This window comes from Macaca nemestrina, chromosome 3, assembly GCF_043159975.1.
Source record: "Macaca nemestrina isolate mMacNem1 chromosome 3, mMacNem.hap1, whole genome shotgun sequence".
In the NCBI taxonomy this organism is placed as follows: domain Eukaryota; kingdom Metazoa; phylum Chordata; class Mammalia; order Primates; family Cercopithecidae; genus Macaca; species Macaca nemestrina.
In genome coordinates, this window is record NC_092127.1 from 38,666,766 (window position 1) to 38,684,534 (window position 17,769).

At 40.7% G+C, this 17,769-nt stretch overlaps 1 protein-coding gene across 4 annotated transcripts in view; it reads left to right on the forward strand.

Moving 5' to 3' along the window:
* The window catches only part of LOC105463467 (LPS responsive beige-like anchor protein), a 770,029-nt gene continuing 752,260 nt past the window's right edge, over positions 1-17,769 (forward strand). For 2 of the 4 annotated variants that reach the window (XM_011710553.3, XM_011710555.3), the window contains exons 1-2: positions 260-390; positions 729-1,158. In XM_011710553.3, the coding sequence (XP_011708855.2) occupies positions 943-1,158 (216 nt within the window). In that variant the 5' untranslated portion in view covers positions 260-390; positions 729-942. The other 2 variants (XM_011710554.3, XM_071092575.1) reach the window with 2 other exon arrangements.

Here is a 17,769-nt window from a genome sequence, read left to right on the forward strand (position 1 = left end):
GCAGCGGCTGCTTTTGCAAAGGCTGAGCGCAGGGGCGGGGCGGGCCAGGAAGCCATGGAGTTCTGTGCAGCCGCGGACTCCCGGGGAGCGGACTAGGGAAACTTGGAGGCTGCGACCAGGTGCACTGACCTCTCTGTCCTCCCTTCTCTCCCTGCGGTCGCCGCCGGGTTTCTCTGGCCGCTCCCCTCCCTTCCTGCCACCACACACACCTCCCCGCCTCTTCCCGTCGAATCTCAGGTGCCTGAGAGAGGTACTTCACTCCTCCCACTGGGCCGAGCATTTAGAATAATCACCGCCCCCTTCCCCCGCCTTTTCCTGCCCTGGATCTCCGCCGCCACCTCCGTCTCGCTGCTCCTGGGCGGGGGGTGAGGACGAGTCCGGAGTATCTGGGTGAGGAGGAACTTTCTACCTCTGTGATAGCTTGTGGGCCCCCTTCTTTCCTCCGATCCCTCCTTTCTCCGCGACAGTTTCTCTTTCTGGTGCACCTGTGAGGAGAGGTTACCCTGCGCCTAGAACCTGCACGAGAGTGGGGGAGGAGTGAGCCTGTGCGGGGCCTCTTGGACCTGCCTTCACCCAGAACCCAGCTCTTTGAGCCGGGGAGAAGCGGGTGGCTAGTAGTGGGGTGCCTTTAGTAACTTATTTGACCGACAATAACTATTTCCCTCTTGTCCCCTCAAAACCCTAAAACAAAACCTAGCCTATTTAACATATATTTAATCTTCCAATAGGGTTTGGCGTTGTTGTCAGCCTCGGGGAGAGAGATTGGACAAATATTCTCCAAAAGGAGGAGGGCGACGCCAAGGACTTTCCACATCAACTGCTTTGGGGTTTCTCCACAAGTTGGAAGAGAGACCCTTTCGTTTTGCATTGCGTGTGTTGTGCTCATTGCCAGTGCAGCGACTGCTGTCCAAGGGTGACTCTGAGTTGTCCTTTTTGCTAGCAATGGCTAGCGAAGACAATCGTGTCCCTTCCCCGCCACCAACAGGTGATGACGGGGGAGGTGGAGGGAGAGAAGAAACCCCTACTGAAGGGGGTGCATTGTCTCTGAAACCAGGGCTCCCCATCAGGGGCATCAGAATGAAATTTGCCGTGTTGACCGGTTTGGTTGAAGTTGGAGAAGTATCCAATAGGGACATTGTAGAAACTGTCTTTAACCTGGTAAGTCGATGAATATTTTATAAGCATATACTCTTTTCAGTGGGTTGGGAAACAAGACCTTGAAGCTGGAGCCATGTGCTTTACTCACACTGATGGTGACTTTTTTCATGTATAGGGCCACAAAATTCTACTAACCTAAATGAAACAATTTCATCTATTTTTTAGATTGAAGGGAATTGTGCAAACTTAGATGATCCAGGTTTTGTGGAAGTGAACACATCACTTTTGTGCTAAGGAAATAATTGTTGCTGTGAAAGTATTGAGGGGAGGTTCTAGCGGAGGAGTTACCTCTATTTTTTTTTTTTCTTGGCATGTGTGCCTAAGTCTGCGTTTCCCTTTACCACTTTAAGTAAGTTCTTGTGACCTTTTTTTGACTTGAGAATTAATGTCTTTGATTCAGTCAAAGTTATGTTTTGCTACAATAAGTTTAAAAATTTTTGTTTGTAGTACTGATGCAAGATTAATTTGCTGCAAAGTTAGTATTTTTAATTTTGACTAGTTTTATTTTTAGATGTGACTAACAAAAGTTAAATTGGGGATGAATTTAGGATTACATTTAAAGTAATCTTGTGAAAATTGAATGGCAATATGAAACAAGGAATTGAAGCAGATACAGTATAATCTTTGTGTGTTTTATAAATTCATGTCTAGCAGTAAAGCATAGTCATTGGAAATTGCTGATTACACTAAGATGAGCTATGAATGCTTTTTTTGGGCGGGGGTGGGAGGGGGATGAGGCCTCTGTGTGTTGCCCAGGTTGTTCTCAAACTCCTAGGTTCAAGCTATTCTCCTGCCTCAGCCTTCTGAGTAGCTGTGACTGTAGGCATGCATCACTGTATATGGCTTAAATTGTTTTTAAAATGAGGTATAATTAATATATTATACAATTCTACCTTTAATTAATTCATTAACTTATTTATTTATTTAGAGATGAGGTCTCACTATGTTGCCTAGGCTAGTCTTGAATTCCTGGGTTCAGGTGATTCTCCCCACTCTGTCTCCTAAGTAGCTGGCACTACTGGCATGCGCCATTGTGCCTCTCTTGGTTATAATTTATAATGGAGACTTTTTAGATTTCTTTATTCCAGTCTCTCTTGCTCATCAACTTAAAAAATCAAAAGGAAATCTGGCCCTAAAATACTTCCCCCTTTTCTACCTACCCACCTGTGTTAGAGGATAACAGGACCAAATATAAACGTGCAGTAATTGTAATAACTGTTTAGCACCTTTCCGTTTGCCTCTTTTCAAGGTTAGGCTTGTTTTATTCTGGGGCAGTTAATTATTTCTTTCACTAGACCTTCACTAATGGTCTGGTCACCTGCAGTACAACTTGTAGAATAAAAAGTAGCTAGATGAAATTCTGGCTGGGCGTGCAACTCCTGTAATCCCAGTGCTGCAGGAAGCCAAGGTGGACACATCACTTGAGGTTAGGAGTTCGAGACTGGCCTGGCTAACATGGTGAAACTCCATCTCTACTAAAAATACAAAAAAACTAGCTGGACACGCTTGCTTGAACCCAGGAGGTGGAGGTTGCTGTGAGCCAAGATTGTGCCACTGCACTCCAGCCTGGGTGGCAGAGTGAGAGACCGTCTCAAAAAAAAAAAAAAAAAAAAAATTCACTTAGTTTTGGAGCATGAAAACTTTGAACAATTGGATATTTCTATGTCAGTTTATTGAGAGTTTACGTATAAATATCTATAGACACACACATACATATTTAAAAAAACTGCATGTTATGGAAATGTTCAAATGTATGCAAAAATAGAATAGTATAATGAACTTAGGTATCCATTGTGCAGCTTCAACAGTTATCAACATTTTGGGGATCTTGTGTGTATGCATGTGTGTGGGCTTTCATATGTAAGTCTGAAGAAAATAAATAGTAAATTGATTGCTTTACCTCAAAATAGACTTGAAACATTTCCTTTCTGATTTTTTTATTCTTTTTTAAAACTTCATATGCCTTCAATGAGAAACAGAAATCTGTAGTAGTAATATAATCCATAATTAGGTGTTTGTGTGTGAAGACACACAAGGAGGATTGGAACTCCTGTTCTTTAGAATGTGCTGTGTTGGAGTGGATGACCAAATGTGAGTCATTTGCATTTTTATCATTAAAGGAAATCCAAATTCTATAGCAGTAGTTTGCTTATATGCTTCCTGGAACTGTAGACATGGTATAGATTTTAAGGTCATTGATTAAGTCCTTCAAAGCTGCTGTGTATTTGCAGGATAGTGGGTGACTGGATAGAAGGAGAGAGAAAAGTCTGTTCAGTTAGTTACCTCTCAATATCATTCGCTTGTCAGGTAGGGCAGGGAAAGTTGCTGAGAATATTAGGTAGTAGTTTCTCCCCTTCCATTGTCCCTTAAAATACTTTTCATGCTCTTTTGTGGATTATCTGGGGTTTTGGCCACTCAAGAAAATCTTTGGAAGCAGCTGCGCACAGGGGCTTATACCTGTAATCCCAGCACTTTGGGAGGTTCACTTGAGGCCAAGAGTTGGAGACCAGCCTGGGCACCATAGTGAGACCCTGTCTCTACAAAAAAATAAATAAATAAAAAGTTAGCTGGGCATGGTGGCATATACCTGTAGTCCCAGCTACTTGGAAGGCTGAGGTGCGAGGATCCCTTGAGCCCAGGAGTTTGAGGCTACAGTGAGCTACAATTATGCAGAGCAACACCCTAAAAAAAAAAAAAATGGAACCAAAGTCTTGGGATTATGTAAATTAGTCCATCTCAGTGTTGTTAGTACTGCTGTACCTAAATATTTCCTAGTTGATAGTCTTTTTTTTTTTCTTTGAGACAGAGTCACAGTCTGTTGCCCAGGCTGCAGTGCAGTGGCACAACCTTGCCTCCCTGCAACCTCTGCCTCCTCAGTTCAAGTGATTCTCCTGCCTCAGCCTCCTACGTAGCTGGCACCACACGCGTGTACCACGAGGCCTGACTAATTTTTGTATTTTTGATAGAAACGGGGTTTCACCATGTTGGCCAGGCTGGTCTCAAACTCCTGACCTTAGGTGATCCACCGGCTCAGCTTCCTGAAGTGCTGGGATTACAGGCTTAAGCCACCGTGCCTGGCCTAAATATTAGCTACTTAAACAATAAAGTTTATACTGTTAAAATTGAACAAGTTCCTCTCCTCCAGAGGTGTCCAAATGGTACATGGTAGAGCCATATAACTTTTCCAGAGTTTTTTCTTTCTTTTTTTGTTTTTTCTTTTTAATTGAGAGGGAGTCTCACTCTGTCACCCAGGCTGGAGTGCAGTGGTGCGATCTCAGCTCACTGCAACCTCCGCTGCTTGGATTCTAGCAGTTCTTGTGCCTCAGCCTCCCCAGTAGCTGGATCTACAGGCGCGTACCACCATGCCCAGCTACTTTTTTTGTTATTTTTAGTAGAAATGAGGTTTCACAATGTTGGCCAGGGCTGGTCTTGAACTCCTGCCCTCAGGTAATCTGCCTGTCTTGGCCTTCCCAAAGTGCTGGGATTACAGGTGTGAGCCACTGTGCCTGGCCCAGAGTTTTTTCTTAAGTGCTACCTCCCAACTTTGCTAATGTAGCTTGACCTTAGTCTGTTATAAATTACTTTGAAATTTACTACCCTGTTTATAATTTCTTTTGCAAGTCTGTTTTGCGGATAAGTTTTGATTAACAGTATACCAATGTAGTCAAGTGTTTCAAACTTCAGGTCAACTTGTACATTTTTCTTGTTGCAGTTTAAAACCATTTTCTTTTGTCTTCATCTGTATTTTAAAGTAATTTGTCAGACTTTTAGGCCCAGAATAATTAATATATGTTGGCATGTTTTCAGGAAATTGCTGCTGAGTTTAAGGCTTCCATCAGGTATTTAAAGGTGTTCAGTGCTACTTAATTCAAGAATAGTGTTCCCCATGGGCTGGTGACAAATACATACTTTCAAGATTTTTTTTTTGTTAAGTAATTACAGTCGCCCCTTGATATGTGGGGGATTGGTTCCAGAACCCCTAGTGGATACCACAATTTTCAGAAGCTCCAGTCTCTTATATAAAATGGTATAGTATTTGCATGTAAGTTACATGTATCTTCCGTATACTTTAAATCATCTCTTTAAAATTTTTATTTATTTAATTATTTATTTTATTATTATTTTTTGAGACGGAGTCTCGCTCTGTCGCCCAGGCTGGAGTGCAGTGGCGCCATCTTGGCTCACTGCAAGCTCTGCCTCCCGGGTTCACGCGATTCTCCTGTCTCAGCCTCCGCAGTAGCTGGAACTACAGGCATGCACCACCATGCCCGGCTAATTTTTTGTATTTTAAGTAGAGACGGGGTTTCACCGTGTTAGCCAGGATGGTCTGGATCTCCTGACTTGGTGATCCGCCCGCCTCGGCCTCCCAAAGTGCTGGGATTACAGGCGTGAGCCACCGCGCCCGGCAGGAGTGCCAATTGTTGAAAGGCTGTTCTTTTCCCGTTGAATTACCTTGGCACTTTTGTCAAAAATCAGTTGACCATAAATGTAAGGATTTATCTGGACTCAATTCTTTTCCGTTTATCTCTATGTCTATTCTAAAACCAGTACCAAATTGCCTTTTGATTACTGAAGCTTTCTGGTGAGTTTTAAAATAGAGAAGACCTCTTTATTCTTCTTTTTCAAGACAGTTTTGGCTATTCTGGGCCCTTTGCATTTCCGTGTGAATTTTAGGATCAGGTTATCAATTTTTGTAAAAAAGCAAGCTGGGATTTTACTAGCTGTCATGAGTAGATATTGTTGGTTATATATTGATGTTAATGATAATTAAAATAAATTTGGGTGAATTGGTGAAATTTTAACACTTTATAGTTTCCTAGAAGTGACAGACTTGATAATTTAGCTTCCCGCAAGCATACAGTTTTGTTGACCTTTGAATTGATTTATTTTAAACTGAGAAATCATTTGGGAACTGGAAAATCAGTTTTTTTTCCTGTTTGTGAATTAATAGAAAAACTATTTATTTCCCATACTGACCTAGTTGAGCCAATCTGTTATATTCACCTTTTATAAAGCATCCCTTTTCACACACATATTCTTGAAAATATTTTAAAATAGTTTTTATATGGTTGAAACAAAAATGTCCACCTGGTGAAGCTGGGCTGGCGTGTCATCAGGCCTCCCAATGATATGTGCAGACACCTACTGTGGTAAGCAGGGACAGGGTGGTTCCCAGGCCCTGGAATGATTGGGTGAGGGGCATCAGTGGCTGTGCTGTGCTGCTGCTACTGGGGGTCAGCAGTGGGGGACACATGCCCAGCTTGTGCCTCAGTCCTGGTGGTGGCAGCCTGTTTCTTTCTTCTGCCTGTGCACCAGCTGCTGGGTCCCAGGACAGTGCTCAGTCTGTTGTGGGCTGGGTTGTCAAAATGGTGCCTTATTGTAGCTGCTTAAGACTTAGGGGGATTATGGGACCCAGTGCAATTTTCCTCAGTGGAGTAGTGCTGTTGCGCCATTTCCAGACAGATCCCTATGTTAGTTTCCATGAGGTCCTAGGGGCTCCCCAATGGCTAGAATTGCAGGAGTCCACAGTGGGAATGTGGACCACAGGGAGTCTCTCACTTACTCTTTCCCCACAGTGGGGATCATCTCTCGACTCCCAGCCGAGCTGGCTGTCTTGCTTTCCTCCCCTTCCTTGCTTTAGGTGTTTCTTGTCATTTTTTTTATTGAATTCCAGTGTTCTTTCTTGGATTATCTATTCCAAGTGTGATCACTCACTATTTTGGTTATTCCTAGTGAAGGAGGCAAGTAGGAGATGCCTCTAGTCAGCCATCATGAAGTCCCTGACAGTTCATAAGTTTTAAATTGTGTGCAGCTCTGAGTAGTGTGATGAAATCTCAAGCATTCTGCTCCATCCTGCCTAGGATGCAAATCATCCCTTTGTCCAGCATATCCATGCTCTATGTATATGCTACCTGTCATTTAGTCACTTAGTAGCAGCCCTCTCCACTGTCAGATTGACTGTCATGGTATTGCAGTGTTTAAGTAACCCTTATTTTACATAGTAATGTCCGGGAAAAGAGTAGTGATGTTGGCAATTTGGATATGACACAGAGACATTGTAAAGTGCTTTTTTTAAGTGAATAGGTGGAAGTTCTTGACTTACAAGGAAAAAAAAAATCATATGCTGAGGTTGATAAGGTTTGCAGTATGTACAAATCTTCTATCCATGTAATTGTGAATTATACAGATGCTCCTTGACTTGATGCACTTACATTTATTGTTAAGCTGAAAATATTGTAAGTTGAAAATACTTGTTGATTTATGATAGTTTTGACTTTTCAACTTACAATGAGTTTATTGGGATGTAACTCCATTGTTAAATTGAGGTTTTTGCTGAATGCTTATTGCTTTCACACCATCATAAAGTTGCAAAATTGTAAGTCAAACTGTCAAAAGTTGGGAACTGTGTGTATTGTTCTAACTGTACTATTTTATTACCAGTTATTGTTGTTAATCTCTTACTGTGCCTAATTTATAAATTAAACTTTATCATAAGTATGTGTGTATACAAAAAAACATAGTGTACATAGGGTTTGGTATTATCTGTGGTTTCAGGTATCTACTAGGGGTCTTGCAATGTATACCCTGTAGATCAAGAGGGACTACTGTATATGTTTAATAAGAGTAGAGATTTTTGTCTGTTTTGCTTATTGCATCCCTAGCCCCTAGAAAGGGTACTTGACACATAGTATATGCTTAGGAAATGTTTATTACTAGAACATATGGGTTAAGTTTGCCTGGAGCGTTAGGGGGTATATTATACCTGAAATTCTTTTTTTTGGTGTTTTAAATTTGTCACTCTGGGGTTTGCTGTTCATGCCAATAGTGTAAATTTGGACTTCAAAACCTATGTGAATAACATCCCAGAATTTTACTATCTCAGAGGAAACTTAAAAATAATCAACAGTGACCAGGCACGGTGGCTCATGCATGTAATCCCAGGACTTTGGGAGGCAGAGGCAGGAAGATTATTTGAGCCCAGGAGTTCAAGACCAGCCTGGGCAACATAGTGAGACCCTATCTCTGTTGAATTAAAAAAAAAAAAAAAAAGGAAATCAGCAGCCCAGCCAAAGACTAGTTATTTGTAACTTCCTGTGCCAGGGAAGTTGTTTTGTGGGGGAGAGGAAGAATCTACTTTTTTACTGAGGGTATCCCATATTTATGTAGAGATTTTTATCTCTACTTCCCCATCTTGAGTAAATACTTTTTTTTGTTTGTTTCTAAAAACGAAATAAAATTCAAGCCCCCTAGTACTAGCTTCCTCTTTCTTGCCCCTTCAGCAGTTGTAATAGAAGTTCAGATACTTATTTTTCTGTTTCTTCTTCACTTTAGGTTTGGGGATTTTCCTTTTTTTCTTTCTTTGCAAACTCAAGCTCAGTTCTACATTGAAAAGTATTTTTTGTTATATTTACCTAATACTTGCAGGCATTTGTAAAGTGATGATTTTTTAGGTTATGTTAGTTCATTATCTGCTGGAAGTCTAAGGTATAACAAAGTGATGAATACGTGATAGCCGTTGAATAAATATAGGACCGACTTAGGCTACAATTGACCAAGTGATTTTTCTGCCTAGGAATACCTTAGTTAATTTCAGATAATGGAGTTCTAGTGTAGATCACTGAAGACATTGTAGGAAGAGAAAATTAGTCATTTTTCTTCTTTCCCAAATGCCTACATGTATTTATACATACAGGCACATGAGCAATTGTTGTCTTAGAAAGCAACCTGGCATTACCAAAACAAAATATAGATTTATTCATGGGGGATTTTATGTGTAGAGGTGGTATTTTAAAATTTTAGTAATTAAGTGAATTTTCCTGCTGGGTGCGGTAGCTCATGCCTATAATCCCAACACTTTGGGAGGCTCAGGTGGGAGGACTGCTTGAGGCCAGGAGTTCAAGACCACCCAGGGCAACATGGTGAGATCCTATATCTACAAAAACATTAAAAAATCAGGTCTACATGGTAGTGTGTGCCAGTAGTCCTACCCACTCGAGAGGGTGACGTGGCAGGATCACATGAGCCCAGGAGTGTGAGGCTGTAGCGAACTATGATTGTGCCATTGTACTCTATCCTGGCCGACACAGTAAGACCCTATCTCCCTTTTTTTTTTTTTTTTTTTTTGAGACGGAGTTTTGCTCTTGTTGCCCAGGCTGGAGTGCAATGGCGCGATCTCAGCTAACTGCAACCTCTGCCTCCTGGGTTCAAGCGATTCTCCTGCCTCAGCCTCCCAAGTAGCTGGGGTTACAGTCATGCGCCACCACGCCCGGCTAATTTTGTAATTTTTAAAGTAGAGACAGGGTTTCTATATGTTTGTCAGGCCAGTTCCGAACTCCTGACCTCAGGTGATCCACCCTCCTTGGCCTCCCAAAGTGCTGGGATTACAGGTGTGAGCCACCGCGCTTGGCCGAGACCCTATCTCAAAAAAGAAAAAAAAAAAGTTTTCATAGCTTTTACAGTTAATAGACTGGCCAGGCGCAGTGGCTCACGCTTGTAATCCTAGCAGTTTGGGAGGCTGAGGTGGGCGGATCACTTGAGGTTAGGAGTCGGAGACCAGCCTGGCCAACATGGTGAAACCCCGTCTCTACTAAAAATACAAAAATTAACTGGGTGTGGTGGCGCATGCCTGTAATCTCAGCTACTCCAGAGGTTGAGGCATGGGAATCGCTTGAACCCTGGAGATCCCGGAGGTTGCAGTAAGCCGAGATTTCGCCACTGGACTCCAGCCTGGGCAGCAGAGCGTGACTCTGTCTCAAAAAGGATTATAAAGAAAAAGAATTGTAGAATGTTTTAGGATAATGTAAAGGAAGTCATGTTTTTTTTTCCCTCTAACAGCTACACACTTTAAAATAAACAGCCTAAAACAAAATACTACTTTATCTTAATTCTTTTTTTTCCCCTTAGGCATCTTTCTTGCAGGATCGTCTTAAGTCTTTGTAAGTTGTTAGTCATTTAGATTGAATACGAGTAACCTGCATAGAAATCCCATTTGTATGAGCAGAGAACTTGACTATTTTTAGTGAATTGTACCATCTTTGACATGTTTATCTGTGTGGGGATGAACTTTTGAAACAAAGTAGTTTTGAGTGAGTCAAATGATGACCATTTGGTAGTCCCTTGAATGTTACACATAAATTGACAAGATGACTTTTGACATAAAAATTTCAGGAGCCATTTCTATTTGTAGGGACTGCTCTGCTTCTTTATTTACATACAGTATTTCAGAAAATTTTCAGTTTAGCCAAGTTCTACATTGAGTATAACATATTGCACAAGTATCTTTCTAGTTTTTATTGTTAGACACTGACTTTATTCTATAGTGCTGAGTGCACTGTGCATGAACAGTCACATCAAGTTATTTAAGTGGTGCTTCAGAAGGAAAGATTGAAATTAATGCCACATGTATCTCAGAACTTCAAGTAAAATAAAATAAAATAAAATAAAAATAAAAAAGAAATTAATGCTTTGCTTTATGATCCGGTTATAATAGAATGAAACCTAGATGTAAGTCAGGGTGTATATCTGGGTCTGCTGATAAACATGTGTTTTACAGGGCTTTGTTTTATTTATTCCATGTGACAACTCCATGGGGCCATACTTTATTAAACTTGATTTATAGCATGAAAACAGGATTGGAGTGATTAATGATGCTCAAGTCCCATAGTTAGTAAGATGGCATTTGGACTTAGGTTGTTTGAATTTGAATTTTGTGTGTACTACGTTATACTGTGTGATTATTAATATAAGTTGTGTTCTTTTATTAGAACCTAATTTAACTAAATTTTTAAAGAATTGTATTAGGTTATGATAATTACAAACATTGTTAAGAGTGATAAGCTTTGAGAAAATGAATTATTTTATAACTTTATCATTGATTTAACAGTGCATACTTTGATTCTTTGCATCTATTTCTTCATGTGTCACGTGGTGCATGGTAGTTTCTATGTATTTAAGATATCCACCAGTCAATTTTCTGTTATTTTTCTAATTGGGAAAAAATGGAATGACTAACTCTTTAATATTTAGGGATTCATCATACCTCTAGTTGTGGCTTATGAATATTATTCTTAACCTGTATTACTTGTGTTTTGTTCATGGGTTTGTTAGACAATGCCTTAGTCTGAGGGTAGGAATATGGAAGAAAAGAAAAATCAAATTAGTACTATTTTGCTGCTTGTTAGTGTCTTTTAAAAATATTTAGAAAAAGTTGAGAATTAAATCGAATAGTTAAAAAGTTTGGCATATCTTTGGGAGTTTCATTTATGCTAAATTCTCATTGTCATAGAATGTAAACGTTAATTTGAATTGTGAAATTTTTGAGTACTATGAGGATGTCCTGGTTACCAATTAATGCCCAAGTTTGAAATGTCTGCTACTTTGAAATGGTAATTTCATCTCAATTTTTTTTTTTTTTGGTTGTTGTTGATCATTATTGTTTCCAGAAGTGTATCTTCTGAATCACTTCATTTCTACCTTGCTCACATAAGACCCAGATGTCTTCCTTTGCACTGGGACCTCTACTGAAGACTCTCCCCACTTCATAGAAAAGGAATATTTTCTTATTTCCTTCTGAACCTACTTGAGATCCCCTGTAGCTCTGCTCTGGCTTCTATATTTAATGCAGAAGTGGTAAAGAAGACATTATTATTTCTAATATCCAAAATTTTCCAACAGAAGTTATGGGATAATAGCTAACATTTGTTGAGGTATTTTGTGACCTACTAAGTACCAGTTCTTCGTCCTCATTTCTTCCCACTTTTCTTCCTTGTTTAATCAACTCTGGATGCCATGGCCCGTTTGTACTTCCTAAAACAAGCCAGGCATACTCTTACCTTAGGGCCTTTGAACTTATTTTTTCCTTTGCCTAGAATGATCTCCTCTCAAATATCTAATTATTATATGACTATCAATAAGCAATTATAATATAATGGTATGACTGTCAATAAGCAATTATAATGTTTCATGTTTTTTACAGTTTCTTTTCCTCAGTCATATTTTTGATATCTTTTGTTTCCTTAAACATTAACATTTTTGTATTATATATCTGATTATTTTCATATTCCTTATTGTTTCTTCTGTTTCTGAAAGGCTTGTTCTGCTGATTCTTGGGGGCTTGTTTTTTCATTATTTTGTGAATTTCTTTTTAATTGTGAGATTATCTTCCATGGATTTTTATTTGTGAGTGTCACTGAAGGCTTGGGTTTAGTGTACTCCTCTTGACTGGACTGGTGTTTGCTTCTGTCATGCTCTAGCCTCTTCCAACCCAGAATCTCTTGAAACTGAATTTTTAGTTTGAGTTTTTCTAGACCACATAGGTAGTATGAATTTTGTCCTTAAACGAGTGAGAGAAGGGTGACTTCATTTTTTCTCTTCCACTGAGACTGGGAAAGGCAAATATGCCACCTGTGATCTCTGTTTAGCATGTTGTTTACCCCCCTCTGCAGTTCGTCCACTGAGTGCTGCTTTTCAGATTTCCCACCTTGTTTAGGCTCCAACCTTTATGTCCTTCTCACCGGTCCCTTAAACTGACTTCTAAGCCACTGGGGATTGATGGATGCTCCCAGGGGAGAGGCTCGTTTCAGTGCTCACCAATGCTTTGTTGTTTTTTCTTTGTTTCAGCTCAGCCACTCATGAAAAATACTATTTTGATTTTAATATTCAACATTTTAAAAAATTCTGAATCACAAGTATTTTCCTGGGCATCTAGTCTACCATATTGCCAGAAATGGATCTGATTTCTTCCCCCAGTTCTCTGTATGACCCTCTTCTTCATTCTGTTATGGTCTTTGTTAAAATTTGTGGCCTTATTAGGAACCTTTTCCTACTACCAAAATAGTATCCTTCTCCTTGTTACTCTTCATTTCTTATATCCTGCTTTATTTTCATAGCATTAACTCCATCAGATTTTTTTTTTTTTTATTGCATGTTTTCTTTTTTTTTTTTTTTTTTTTTGAGACGGAGTCTCGCTCTGTCGCCCAGGCTGGAGTGCAGTGGCGCGATCTCGGCTCACTGCAAGCTCCGCCTCCCGGGTTCACGCCATTCTCCGGCCTCAGCCTCCCGAGTAGCTGGGACTACAGGCGCCCACAACCGCGCCCGGCTAATTTTTTGTATTTTTAGTAGAGACGGGGTTTCACCGTGGTCTCGATCTCCTGACCTTGTGATCCGCCCGCCTCGGCCTCCCAAAGTGCTGGGATTACAGGCGTGAGCCACCGCGCCCGGCGCATGTTTTCTTATATTAGAATACACACTCCATAAGAGTAGGGACTTACTTTTTTGTTTACTGTTTCACTGCCAGGGCCTTGGGTCCTAAAATATACCTGACATGTAGTAGGTGCTTAATAAATACATGTTAGGTGAATGACTGTGCTAAGTGCTTTAGATTCCCTCTTTTAATTTTCATAGTTACTCTTGCGGAGCAGGTGATTTTATCATCTCCATTTTAAAGGTGAGGAATATTAGACTTGTAGAATTAATTACCCCAGTCAAGGTCACAAAAGATGTTGCACCTCAGGCAGCCTCAGAGCACCCTGTTCTCCTAAACACTGTACTTTGGTAGTGGTAGTGGTAGTGGTGGTGGTGGTGATGGTGGTGGGGTTGGTTCTTCAGCAGGTTGGTGTAATACCCTAGTATTGTTTAGCTATGCTTTAGTGTCATATTGTTTCTTTGGGGCAATATATTCTAAATTTCACATACTTGATTTTTAAAAATTATTATTTTTTTTGAGACAGAGTCTTGCTCTGTCGCCCAGGCTGGAGTGCAGTGGCATGATCTCGGCTCACTGCAACCTCTGCCTCCCAGGTTCAGGCGATTCTCCTGCCTCAGCCTCCTGAGTAGCTGGGATTACAGGTGCCTGCCACCACGCCAGGCTAATTTTTGTATTTTTAGTAGAGATGGGTGATATGGTTTTGCTGTGTCCACACACAAATCTCATCTTGAATTGTACTCCCATAATTCCTGTGTGTTGTGGGAGGGACCCCGTGGGAGATACTTTGAATCATGGGGGTGGTTTCCCCCATACTGTTCTCGTGGTAACGAATATGCCTCATGAGATCTGATGGTTTTATCAGGGTTTCTGTTTTTGCATCTTCCTCATTTTCTCTTGCCACCACCATGTAAGAAGTGCCTTTTGCTTCCTGCCATGATTCTGAGGCCTCCCTAGCCATGTGGAACTGTAAGTCCAATTAAACTTCTTTTTCTTCCTAGTCTTGGGTATGTCTTTATCAACAGCATGAAAGCAGACTAATACAATGGGGTTTTATCATGTTGGTCAGGCTGGTCTTGAACTCCTGACCTCAGATGATTCACCTGCCTTGGCCTCCCAAAGTGCTGGGATTACAAATGTGAGCCCACCTTGCCCAGCCGTCACATAATTGATTTTTGAAGACAAATTTGGAACCTGTTACTTAAGTTGGAAAGCTTATGCAGTATTTAAATTTATTCTTTCCTCTCCTATTTTCATTTATGTTTTATTCTTTAAGTTCCTGTATGTACACATTTATTTGCTGCTGAAAATTGAAATAGAACATTGAAATTTCCTTTTATTACGATCCAAATTTTTGAAAAACCAGGAATTCTAATTATCTGTTCTGATAATTATGCTCTAGCCAAACTGCCCAGTGTTTTCTTTTTTAAAACTTATTTTTTTTTTTTTTTTTTTTGAGACAGAGTCTCGCTTTGTCGCCCAGACTGGAGTGCAGTGGCCGGATCTCAGCTCACTGCAAGCTCCGCCTCCCGGGTTCACGCCATTCTCCTGCTTCAGCCTCCCGAGTAGCTGGGACTACAGACGCCCGCCACCTCGCCCGGCTAGGTTTTTGTATTTTTTAGTAGAGACGGGGTTTCACCGTGTTAGCCAGGATGGTCTCGATCTCCTGACCTTGTGATCCGCCCGTCTCGGCCTCCCAAAGTGCTGGGATTACAGGCTTGAGCCACCGCGCCCGGCCTTCAAACTTATTTTTAATTTTTTAAAAATTTCATTTTTCGGTAGAGATGGAGTCTTGCTATATTGCTCAGGCTAAGGTCTTGATATCCTGGACTCAAACAGTCCTCCTGCCTTGGCTTCCCAAAGTGCCTGGATTACAGGTGTGAGCTACTGCGCCCGGCCTTATTTTTACTTTTGAAGTAACTATTCTGCTGTCTTTAAGACAGTGTAAAAACTTTGCTGAGGTTTTGCTGTGTTGCCTTCACTTCTTATAGTTATTTTATAAAATAGTTCAAGTAGATAAGTCATAATAAATACCAATTTTAGTTAGGGAAGGCATGCCTAGAAGGAAGAGAGTTAGTAGATGGAAAATGGAAGCCAGATGATTCTCCCCCAACCTGGATTATCAAACAAATCTGTATTTCCTTTTATGTTTTTCACCTTATTGACGTCATTTGTTCTTTGCAGAAATTTCGATTAACTTTGATTTTTTTTTCTTCCTCATTCCCACAAGTAGTCTTTCACTAAATAGCCTTTTAATTGAACCTTAATTCAGACCCCAGGTATCTCTTTCTAGGATTATTGTAACACCCTTCAGAACTGTTCTTGTTCTCTGCCAGTCATTCGTATTACCTCCATATATTTTCTCACATGATATTTATACTTACGTTTCTAAAACATAAATCTTATCGTGTATGGCATGACCTCTGAGATTCTAACTCATCCTACACTTTGTTTACTGTCTCTCACATGGCTAATCTTGCCTTTACATACCTCTTGTGTTTTTCTCTCAACTGTTCTCTCTACTTGGGTACTTTTCTTTCTTCTTGGTCTGTCATCGTCATGCTCGTTACCTTTTTTTTTTTTTTTTTTGAGATGGAGTCTTGCTCTGTCACCTAGGCTGGAGTGCAGTGGTGCAGTCTTGGCTGACTGCAACCCCTACCTCCTGAATTCAAGCAATTTTCTAGCCTCAGCTTCGTGAGTAGCTGGGACTACAGGCGCGCGCTACCGTGTCCGGCTAATTTATGTATTTTTAGTAGAGACTGGGTTTCACCATGTTGGCCAGGCTGGTCTCGAACTCCTGACCTCAGTGATTGTACCTGCCTTGGCCTCCCAAACTGCTGTGATTACAGGCGTGAGCCACCGCGCCAGGCCTCGTTACTTTTAAGACATAGCTTACATGTTATTTTCTCTGAGAATCCTTTGCCTCACTCTAAGACACTTTGTGCCTTCTCCATTCTACCACAGAACTTTGTTCATCACTTACTGTAGCATTTACCTAGTTCAAATTATGTGTTTATATATATTTCTGTTACTAGATCATGAGCTTGAAGGCAGAGATTACGTCTTTGTCATCTTCTTAAAAGTCAGGTTTATTAAGGTATGATTTACATAGAATAAAATTCACCCTTTTGAGTTGTGTAGATTGATGTATATGGTCATATAACTTACACCATCACATTTGGGATATAAGATATTTCCACCACCTCAAAAAGTTCCCTTTTACCCCTTTGTAGTCGTTTCTGCCTTCCCCATCCCTATCCCCTGGCAACCACTGATCTAATTTCTGTCCCTGTTATTTTGTCTTTTCCAGAATGTTGAATAAAAATGGAATCATGTAGCAAGTAGCCTTTTGTGACTAGCTTTTTGTACTTAGCAAATTGCATTTGAGATTGCTCTATGTTGTTGCATAATTAAGTAGCTTGTTTCTTTTATTTTTGCTGAGTTGTATTCTATTCTATGGATGTAACTACAGTTTGTTTATCCAGTTACTTTGGGTAAGTTACCCCAAACCTTTGCCTATAGGCCTTTGTGTGGACATATTTTCTTTTCTCCTGGGTGAATACTGAAGAGTGTGCTTGGTATGGTAAATGTATATTTAACTTTATAACAATGGTCAAACTGTTTTCCAAAGTGACTGTAGCATGCTGCATTTCTACAAGTAATGTAGTTGCTGTAGTTGTTCTCCATCCTTGTCAGCACTTAGTATTATCAGTGTTTTAAATTTTAGTTATTCTAGTAAGTTTGTAGTGGTGTTTAATTGTGTTGTTGTTTCTTCTTCTTCTTTCTCTTCCTCTTCTTCCTCTTCCTCTTCTTCTTCTTTCTTTTTATTTTTTTTTTGAGACAGAGCCTCACTTTGTCACCCAGGTTGGAGTGCTGTGGCACGATCTCGGCTCACTGCAACCTCCCCGTCCTGGATTCAGTGCCTCCCTGGTTCAAGCGATTCTTGTGCCTCTCAGCCTCCTGAGTAGCTAGGATTACAGGTGTGCACCACCATGCCCGGCTAATTTTTTTATTTTAGTAAGAGACAGGGTTTTGCCATGTTGGCTAGGCTGGTCTCAAACTCCTGGCCTCAAGTGATCTGCCCACCTCAGCCTCCTAAAATGCTGATATTACAGGTGTAAGCTACTGTGCCTGGCCATGTGATAGGGTCTTGCCCTGTCACCCAGGCTGGAGTGCAGTGTTGTGAGCACGGTTCACTGCAGCATCAACCTCCTGGGCTCAAGCGATCCTCCAACCTCAGCCTCCCAAGCAGCTGGGACTATAGGCACATGCCACCATACCTGGTTAGTTCTTTTGTTTTTTCTGTAGAGACAGGGTTTCGTTATGTTGCTCAGGCTGGGCTGACACTCCTGGCCTCAAGCAGTCCTCTCACTTTGGTCTCCTTAAGTGCTGGGATTACAGGCAGGAGT